The following is a 10,534-nucleotide window of genomic DNA, read 5'->3' as shown; positions in this document are numbered from 1 at the left end:
CGAGCAGAACGATTCATGGCACGGGCAGCGAGTTCAGCGTCGGACAAAAGCTTCGGGCGAGCTACTACCTACAAATTCCTGCTCTTCACGATTTGGTCCGGGCCGGGTGGCTTTCACTTAGTCAGTTGGGTGATTCATCAGTCTCTTTTCATCGATCGATCCATCGTTTTAAGGATGGTACAAGATCGGCTACCCGAAATTAAACGCATCCTCTGTTGATGCCCGAAACCAGCAAGCTTTCCATCTCCATTTGCTGTCCTCTAGGTGAGGCGGCGTTGTCAGAAAGTAAGTGGCACAGTGCTAAACAGAATCGGAGCAAGAAATCGTGGTGGTTAAGCAATAAAGCTTCAAGAAACAAACTGAGCGGGATAGGAGGAATTTCTTGTCGATGCCAATCTGACGGTGCAGCATCGGCGGCTGGTCGCTGTTAGTGGATGCAGGCTTGTTGTCAGCCATTAAAACCTAGGCTTCCAGCTCACACTTCTCACTCTCCCATTATTAAACCTAATTCTTTCCAATCAATTATTCTGACGCAGGATCCTTTCTTCCATCCAGCAGCTCAAGTGTCAACAAAAAAAAGGTCCAGTTCAGAATATCGCTGCTTATAAAACGGCACGGGCAGGCAGGCCGGCCTCTCTCTCCTCCAGCAGAGCGATCGTAGCAGCTAGGAATGGGCTCGAAGCAGCAGCCCGCGCTCCGGCCGACCCCCACCGACGGAGGCTGCTGCGGCGGCGATGGCAGGGCGGCGTCCGCGAGGGAGCGATCGAGCGTGACCAACGCGTCCTTCAGGGTCTACTACAGTCTACGCGCCGGTGCTGTGCCGTTCCTCTGGGAGTCCGCGCCCGGCACGCCAAAGAGGGGTGCGGCCACCGTCTCCCCGGAATCGTCCCTCCCTTCCACCACAGCGACCACCGGCAGCGCTGGTGGTGCTACGCTGCTGCCTCCGCCCCCCTCGCCGTCGCCGTCGTACCAATCGCCGTTCCATGGAAAGGGGAGGAAGCCGTCCTGGACGCCGACGGCGGGAGGCATTGTGAGGGCATTGCTTGGCGTGCTTGGGCTCAGGAAGAGACACCGCCGGTCGCGCCGGCGCCCCGACGTGTCAGGTCTTTGAAGTGCCGACGTTGCAACTTGTTTGCTGTAGTAGCTACACGCTTGATTTCTGGCGACTGGTCGTTAAGCATCACTAGCAATTAAAAGCTCTTTGGTTTTAGGTTTGTACTTAGTGCATAAAGTGCGTGCTTTATGTGCTCTCTATTATTGTTCATGGTCGTGTCCATTTTAGTGTCTTTTTAGTCTGCATATAAGTAGACATCAAAACATATACTCCCTCCATCCGAAGAAGCTTGTCCCAAGCTAGTTCTTCAAATGAATGTATCTAGCAAAATTTGGTGCTAGATACATCCATTTGAGAGACACGTTTTTTCGGATGACGGGAGTATTACTAAAATGGTAATCATGTATTTGAAAACATGTGTACAAATGTTCCTAGTGTATACTGAAAATGTACAATACATATGAAAAATGTAAACAAGTGTTGAAAACTAGGAAAAGAAAACCGACAAAAAACAAAGGAAAAGCAAAGAAAACCCGAAGAAAACAAAGACAAACACGAAAGAAACAAAAGACAAACAAAGCATAACAAAGAAAAGAAATAAAAACCAAAAAAAATGAGTAAACAGATAAAACCAAAGCAAATTGAAAAAACTGAAGAATACCGGTGGAAAAAAATAGTAAACTGGACCTACAACGACCAGCCGAGCAAACCTACGCGCGCAGAAATGGGCCGGCCTTGTACTGTCGTGGAGCAAACCAGGCGATGTATAGGTCCCATACATGGATGAAAGTTGTATACATGGTTGCTCGCTCGATGTACGGTCGCTCGATCCCCGGTCGCTGCTTGACCTGTCTAAAAAAAGGTTGTTGGTTGATCTTTGACCACGACCATGGACCACTGGCCAGGTTGTTGACTGTGAACTTTTACATAAAAGTTCACAAAAAACATAAATTCATGAAAAAGTTCGTCAATTCAAAAAAATTACTCCCTCCAATCCATATTACTTGTCTCAAATTTGTATACATATGTATGTATCTACCACTAACGTGTCCACATACATCTATATCTAGACAAATCTAAGACCAGTAATGTGGATCGAAGGGAGTACAAATCTTTAAAAAAAAAGATTCGGAATTTGAAAAAGTTCACCATTTTGGAAGAGAAGTTTACAATTTTGAAAAAAATTCAACAATTTTTGAAAAAAGTTCATCGATTTTAGAAGAAGTTCATCAATTTTGAGAAAAAGTTCACAAATTTGGAATTTTTTTATGGATTTTGGAAAAAAAACTCACGGATTCGAGAAAAGCTCATCAATTTGGGGAAAAAATTCATCAAAATTGAAAAAGGTTCATCGATTTTGAAAACAAATCATGAATTTGAAAAAAAAAAAGGTTCACGGATTTGAAACAACGTCATTGATTTTGAAAAAGAATCAAATTTTAGAAAAAGTAAAGAAAGAGAAAAAATAAAATAAAAATGAAAACCGTTCAGAAACCTATGAAAAAGAAAGAAGAAAAAACTTTCAAAAGCTTCCCCAAACCGGTTGGAAGCTTATAGAAGCTTCATCAAATCTGTTGGGTCGTTCTGAAAAAATGAAAACAGAGCCACGAAGGATGTTCGCTCAGTCTGCGTGGTCGAAGAAGGGAAACAAAATGGGTCGAGCGCAAGTGGAGGAGGGGTGTGCGTGGTTTACAGTTTGCACTGTAACCGGTGACTGAAGCGCCGAATAGGGAATGCCCTGGCGTATGACCATAGGATGTTAAGAGGGGAGTTTCTTGGGCCAAGTCCATCACATGAGGTGTCCTGGCAAAGTAATTGTAGCCCATAGGTCCATTAAACGTGGGATGTTGATCTCAACTCAATGCAATGGCTAACATGCGTCCTTGAGAAATGAGAGATAAAGAAGAAGAAAACCTAGCAGGTCACACCTTAGGTGGGACCATCATTGTGAGAGGGGGAACAACACAAAAGAACACCACAACCCAATAGAAAGAGAAGAAGAAGAAAGATAAATGAATATGTCCACATTTGGTAGCTTTGGACCGACTGTCTTCAAGCTGGTGATTAGAGGGTCAAAGGTGGTTGGTTCCAAACTTGGTGAGCTCGTCCTACAATTATAATGTTTGCTCAGATCTGGTTGGCTTGTTTGAGCTTTGGTTATTCGGAACATCAAATTTGAGAGGGAGTTTGTCAGTTCGAGCCGCTATAGTTTCCGCACGAAGCGATTTTGGTAGAAGCTGGTTTTGGTAGTAAAACGGCTTCCGATAAGGTGAAATTTTGAAAGTTTGCTGAGAACTTGTGGATCTGCTAGCCTACCAATTTTTTGCTGTTTGGATTTGTGGTTTGTGAGATAAAAAATGATTACCGAACGAGACACAAACCGTGTCATTTTTGACTAACTGCTTATCATGCCTCTTATTAGTTGGTATGGTCATTGTTCTGTCAAGCTAGCAGATTGTTGAAAGAGTTGTGGTTGTTGTTGTTTTCTGGATATGAAGTGGACAAGTTGGCCTTGAGGTTTTTACACCTCATCTCTCTCAAGGAAAATTTTCTACATAAATCACATGTGCATGTTATTTTGTGTTTTAGTTGCTTATTTGTTGGTTAAAGCTCTCTTTTAAAATTTTACTACAAATTGAGGGGGTTGTGTTGTGCATATCTGTCTTTGGATGGATTGGTGCATCACGCTATTAATGTTTTTTTTCAAAAAGAAGGATAACTCCTGGCCTCTGCAACGAGCGATGCACACAACCATCTTTATTATATTTTTCAGCAAAGTCTTACAAAATAAATACATGAATCGGCTCAAAGTCACCTTCCTGACAAAAATTGTCGCCCTACCAACAAGGTTAATGATGAGTTCAGACTTCTTGTTGACACACACACACACCATGAAAACCGGTGGCCTCACCAGGCCGCCCGCCGAGTAGCTAGGAGAACCAAGCGATGTGAATGCTCTAGAATCTGTCGTTGTCCCATCTTCAGGCGTGATCGGTGCATTAATTTGCCAGACCCTTTTGTCGTCGATGCCACCACGGCGCCAGACCGTGTCACCCTCATGCGCGCGCCCATAAAACGGTGTCCAATGCCGAGACTGCGCTGCACCATGCCACCTAGACTCGCCGTCGTTTAATTATTCCATGGTTTAGTTTTTGGAGATTTTTACATTCAAGTAAAGGCCCCGATTTGTTGGGTGTTGATTCATGGTTTGGAGTTGGAGGTTCCTTGATTAACTTAACCATTACTTGTAGCAATCAATCAATCAATCAAATATACTAGGTTAGATAACCTAACCTGTTGTGTCATTGACTAACAAGTAACACTGTGAGAGAGGTAGTCAAGCGCGCGAGAAAACGGTACTCCTCTTGCCATTTTGAGCAGGAATAATTCATGGCATGGGCAGCAAGATCAGCGTCAGACAAAACTTCAGGCGACTACATTGCTGATACGTACAAAGCTTCAGGCGATTATTGTTATTGTTGTCGTTGTCTAGAGATTCTAGAGATTGTACCCATTACTTTGTTATAGTGGAAGAAGTGGAATGGTTGATCCGTTGGTTTTTTACTCCTCGTCTCAAGGCTCTCTAACATAAATCGCATGTGTGCATGTTATTTTATTATCCCACTGTTTTCTTGTTGATTGAAGCTCTACATGAAGTTCATTACAATTTGGTAGTGGTTGTGGTGTGCACATTTATCATGTCCTGGTGCATCTTATTGTTGTTGTGCAGCCCCAACAATCTTAGAAATATTTCAGAATTACAGTCGGACAAAAGGTGTTTAGTTGATTCATGATTGTCAATCGAAGCAATATTTTACATTATCTTTTTATGTTCTTATTAACAAGAAGTGTGCTAGAATGCTTGTTTGTTTGATAGCTAAAATATGCCATGTTTTATTTGCTATGAGCTGTTGGAAAGTCAAACAACACGAATCTATTTATGTTCCAGAATCCCTGTCGAAACGAGATGAGATAATTAGGCACATATATTGTAATTAGTTTTGGAGATCTTGACATTCAAGTAAAGGTTAGCTAACCTAACCTGCTGCAGCATTGACTAACAAGTAGTAACAACTGGAGGGAGGTGGTCACGTCTCAAGTGCACTAGAGACGGTACCTCTCTTCCACTTGGATCAGAACGATTCATGGCACGGGCAGCAAGTTCAGCATCAGACAAAAGCTTCGGGCGAGCTACTAGGTACAAATTCCTGCTCTTTACGACTTGGTCCGGCCGGGTGGCTTTCACTTGGTCAGTTGGGCGATTGATTCACCTGTCTCTTTTCAATCCATTTAATTTGCTGTGCTTTAGGTGAGGTGCATTGTCAGAAAGTAAGTGGTACAGTAGTACTACACAGAAGTGAACTGGAGAAATAAATCGTGATGGTTAAGCAGTAAAGCTTCAAGAAACAAATTAAGCATGACCAATCTGACGGTGCAGCGTCAGCTGGTCATTATTAGTGGATGCAGGCTTGTGGTCAGTCGTCAATAAAACCGAGGCTTGCAAATCACACTCTCGTAGTACCGCACTCCATTATTAAACCCAAGCTCTCCGATCCATTGTTGTACCGCTGGGTCCTTCCAGCAGCTCCAGTCCAGAGCAAAGCCAAAGCCACGCTACGTACTATAAAACGCCACGGGACAGGCCCTCTGCAGCAGTCAGCAGAGCAGGAATGGGCTCGAAGCTGCAGCCGGCGCTCCGGCCGAACCCCGCCGAGAGAGGCTGCGGCGGCGACGGCAGGGCGGCGTCGCTGAGTGAGCGGTCGAGCCTCACGAACGCGTCCTTCAGGGTGTACTACAGCCTGCGCGCCGGCGCCGTGCCGTTCCTCTGGGAGTCCGCGCCCGGCACGCCAAAGAGGGACGCGGACGCCGTCTCCCCGGAGTCGCCCATCTCCACCACCACATCGAGCGGTGGGGCGGCGATGCTGCTTCCGCCCCTCTCGCCGCCGCCGTCATACCACTCGCGGTTCCAGCGGAAGGGGAGGAGGTCGTCGTGGACGGCGGCGGCGGGTGGCATCGTGAGGGCGCTGCTCGGCGTGCTTGGGCTCAGGAAAAGCCACCGCCGGCGTCCCGCCTAGTCGTCGTGTCTTTAAACTGCCGACGTTGCAACTTGTGTGTTTGTACTAGTAGGTACATGCTGGCGTCATCGTTAAGCAACACGAGCGATTAATTATGGACACCACGTGGATCACTTTTGCTATGTTCTTCTTTAAAAACAATTGACTTCTGCTTTACATTCTATCCTTATGCAAGTTGTCCGTGTCGTCTCTAGCTGTTTCTCAATAATTCAAAAGTGTTTGTCTCGGCTCGATGTCGATCTCACCTGAGCTCAAGTGAACAGTAAAATTGAAAAAAAATCTGAATTTATTTTGTACTAGTATAAACATCGACAAATGTTTTCATTGCTTGCAAAGTTTCATCACGAAATGACATTCGTGGAAGACATGGCAAAAAGATGATGCTTCAAAATGCTTTTGAAAATAAAACTTTTGGAGCATTGATTTCTTTTGCCATGTTTTTCATGAATGACATGCGATGTTCAAACTTTGCAAGCTATCAAAGCATTTGTCAATGTTTCCTAAAAGAATGAGATTTTTTAATTTGTTTTTTTATTTTACAGCTCCATGTTCCATGTGCAATAGGGTACTATTGGACTACTCCAATATCAATTTTTATTAGTGGAGAGGTGTTTTCGAAACACAAGGCAAAAGTTTTGCCCCTTTCATTAATTAGAAGATGGTTGTTGCCTAGTTAATCATGGGAAACTGGGCAAAAACTGATACAAACAGAGCCATGTCCACTCGAACAACGACATTACAAGCCCACAACCACTCTCGGCGACGGCTTGACAAACATCACATCAACACAACAACCAAAGTCATACAAGTCAACTGTGACCCGCTCTGCCGAACTAGCCAGCATCCAACCACATTGCCGAGAAGAAGTTGCGACTGCTATAGGAGGAGCAGACCCAGGACCCTCCCACAATGATGAAGATGCTTGCACTCCACTGGACCCGTGCTCAATGTGACCCATGGTACACCAACGACCAACCTCAAGAGCAACCTCGCAACCCATGCACTCCTGCGTGCCCTATGTGGTCCACGAGCACAACCTTCCGGGGTCGCCGCCCCGACATAACACCACTCGCACTCGAGCTGCAACGCTGCATGACAGAAACTACCCGCAGACGAAGTTGCACAACAGATCTCCAATACACTTTGGTCTCATAGACTTACTAAGCATTGATACAAGGAGTTTGCCTTCTCGCAGAGGACATTCCTCTCCTCACACATATGTGTGTCCATGTAATTCCTGACACTTCCTTTAGGGCTCAGATTGGATGTAATGTCAGGTGACTTAGGGTCACGACATATGGGGCCGCAAACCAAATGGCCCACATATGATTGACCCTAAGTCAATAAATCTCGACCGCTTTTTGTATCGATCTTGTACTAATTACAACTTGAGGAATATAATCATGTGGGAGAGCTCCCCTTCCTTTCCGAACATTCCTAGAAAAAGATCTCCAATACATGCAGGGTCCATTTATCTGCGAGTGATTTTTTTTTCATTTTATCTCTCCCCCTAGCCATGGACCGGCGCAATCGTGAGCTTGTGGTGAGGTATGACATGGGAGCGAGCTTGGGACAGGGAGGTCCTGCGGAGGCGGCGGTATGGTGGCTATGTCTGGCATGACCAGAGGTAGACCCGTGGCGAGGTGTAGCCGTCCCCGAGCCCTCTGTCAACTTTCTTACTTTTTGCTAATTAGGTTATTCGGTTTTATTTTTGTTTCATTATTTTTTTTGTTAAGTCATTAACAGCGGAGTCACCAAACAACAGTGGAGCGTTGTCTTCTTTTATGCACGTCACATCGCCGTACATGAAATAATGCATTATGTTGTTAGATATGTGCCCAACGATTTCTTGTTTATGGTGCAAGTTTGGTGGCAGATGGCACGGGAGAAGGAGATAGCCGAGCTGAGGTTTGGCTCATTTTCTGCACCGTCGATTTGGTGGTCCGTCAGTCAAAGGCTTTGCATTGTTCGGCGTCGGTACTCACATCGTCAATGTCTGGTATCACTTTTCCTTCAGCTATGGCCCAATCATAGCTTCATTCGGTGGTATCTCACCGTGTAAGTGTATATTGTTCGTGTCTTCTTACTGAACAAGGTTCTTTGTATAGTTCTTCCTGATCATGGTGCAATTTTTTATCTTTTTTATGAAAAATAAATCAAACATGATTTATATTAAATTTTTCTACCTATTTTTTTACTTATTTTTATTGTGATAAATTTTTAGTTCGTATAATTTGTCTATTACTGAGTTGACATAGTCAACCACATAATGATGTTGCTAAATATAAATTGTTATGTTTCTTTGTTATGTAGTTGTACTATATATATATATGTGTGTGTGTGTGTGTGTGTGTGTGTGTGTCATTATCATTGAAAACTTTGAGTTGAGTTAAATTTAAACTATAATGTGTAACAAAAGTTTACTGTGAATTATGTTTTGGCATTGCACAAACTATGTATTGTATAAATATATTTGTGTGGTATATCATGGTAGAGATATTTAAAACATACAGTGTAATAAATATCTTAATGATGTTTTGTAGGATATGATTAGGTAAGTTCAAAGTGTATCTCCTGGATACTAAAAGTGCAATCATGGCTTTAATCGTACTTCAATATTGATGACAACTCGCAGGAGCAAACTTCGGCAGATAAATTTTAGGGTTCGAAATTGCTCTCCTCTAAGCCAAATAAAAAGAAATTGCTTGCGTCTTTGCACAGAATGTGTCACATCCCGTCGACGAAAGAACAAGGCGATTCCTATTTGACGCTCGTAAGCGTCAAAAGGGCATGGCTTCTTGAAGCACGGCCTCCCGACGCCCCAGTTTGGGCAGGCCCACAGTCGCCTGTTGTTTCTTCTTTTTTCTGCTTCTTTTTCTTTTTCCTTTCCCTTTTTCTTTCCCTTTTTTCCAGTTTTTTTTCTATTCCATTTCTGTTCTTTTCCTCTTAATCTTTTCTTTTTTTGTGTATTATACAAAGTTCGTCGCGTCTTACAAAAATGTTCGTCGTATATTAAAACAGTGTTCATTGTACACTACAAAAAGTACATCATGCATTATAAAAATGTTCGTCGTCTATTGAAATTGTTCAACGAATATACAAATGTTCACAGTATTTTTCAAATTTGTTCTGCGTACATTACCCAAGCGTTCAATGCGTATCAAAAGATTGTTCAACATATATTACAAAATGCTCAATGTGTATTTGAAAATTGTTCAATGTATGCATTCATATTTGTTTTTGAAAATGTTCACCATATATTAAAAAAGTTCATCGTGTATATTAAAATGTTCATAGTATATTAAGTAAATGTTCAATCGTATGTTTCATAGTATATTAAAAAAGTTCAACGTATGTTACAAAATGTTCAATGTATTTTCTTTAAAATGTTCGAAATAAAAGGCAATCAAAAAATGATGCAAAAAAATTCATAAATAAAAATGTTTTATATATATGGATCAAGAACACACGCACAACACATGTACATGTATTTTATAGAAAAAGTTCACATGATTCAGTTCAAACTTTCCATATTTCATAGAAAAATATGATAAAATTCATTGTGCTTAATTTTAAATTTTCCTCCATGCAATTTTTTATTCAAAACAAAAGATATACTATTAAAATAAACTATAGAGCAATGAGCAAAGCATTAAATTGACATTTCATACGATAATATAAATAGGATGTGAGGTGCTAACCCGAAAGCTACTCGCTGAAAAATAAAATAGAACCAAAATTGAGACAAAGAGTTAAAATAGAATAGAACTAAATATAAATAGGGAAAACTAATAAACAGGGAAAACAAAAATGTCAAAAAATAATGGAGAAATGAGAAAATAAATTGGAACAAAAGTCATACATGATAACCATACCCACATACTAAATGGCGTGTTTTAAACTGCCTCAGGGGACTTTGCCAGCATCTCATGCCGCTCATCCGGAGTTTTTGGCTTGTTTCATACAATAATATAAATAAAGCATGCTACTAAAATTATTCTTTTAGAACAATCCACTCACTTCATTAATACTCCCTTTGTTCCTAAATATAGAACACTTTGACTGTTTAATTTAAAGTTTCAAAATGTCTTACGTTTGTGAACGAACAGAGGAAGTAATGCGTAACGTTTAGGGGTACAAAAATTACATGATGCGGCCGGAGAAGCCAAGAATGGTGACCCGCCTTTAAAGGCAGAGCACAGCGAGCAATATTATTAGCCTCGGACTTGACTTGGAGGACCTCCCTTCATGGACATAAGTGACTTCATCAAATTCAGCTATCCTTGACTTGATCTCCCAAATTCTGCAAGGCAGAGTGTGCGAAACACAAGGGTCTCCATGGACCAGAAAAAAGGATTGTAACCTCGTCGGAGAAGGACACCATTTTCCCTGTTGGGATTGTGAG

General features: G+C 42.2%; 2 protein-coding genes across 2 annotated transcripts; both read left to right on the top strand.

The window, feature by feature from the left end:
* Window positions 1-599: 599 nt before the first annotated feature.
* On the top strand, window positions 600-1,292 carry LOC109763355 (uncharacterized). Its single transcript, XM_020322193.4, has one exon. It carries the CDS (start codon window positions 671-673, stop codon window positions 1,109-1,111), a length of 441 nt encoding a protein of 146 aa, XP_020177782.1. The 5' UTR covers window positions 600-670; the 3' UTR covers window positions 1,112-1,292.
* A 4,280-nt stretch (window positions 1,293-5,572) lies between these two features.
* On the top strand, window positions 5,573-6,296 carry LOC109763353 (uncharacterized). Its single transcript, XM_020322191.4, has one exon. The coding sequence runs from the start codon at window positions 5,725-5,727 to the stop codon at window positions 6,127-6,129; it is 405 nt and encodes a 134-aa protein (XP_020177780.1). The 5' UTR covers window positions 5,573-5,724; the 3' UTR covers window positions 6,130-6,296.
* The last annotated feature ends 4,238 nt before the right edge of the window (window positions 6,297-10,534 follow it).

The sequence above is a fragment of the Aegilops tauschii genome, chromosome 5 (assembly GCF_002575655.3).
Source record: "Aegilops tauschii subsp. strangulata cultivar AL8/78 chromosome 5, Aet v6.0, whole genome shotgun sequence".
NCBI classification, from domain to species: Eukaryota; Viridiplantae; Streptophyta; class Magnoliopsida; order Poales; family Poaceae; genus Aegilops; species Aegilops tauschii.
Note: the sequence above shows the minus strand (reverse complement) of the source record. Positions and strands in the feature narration are given on the sequence as shown.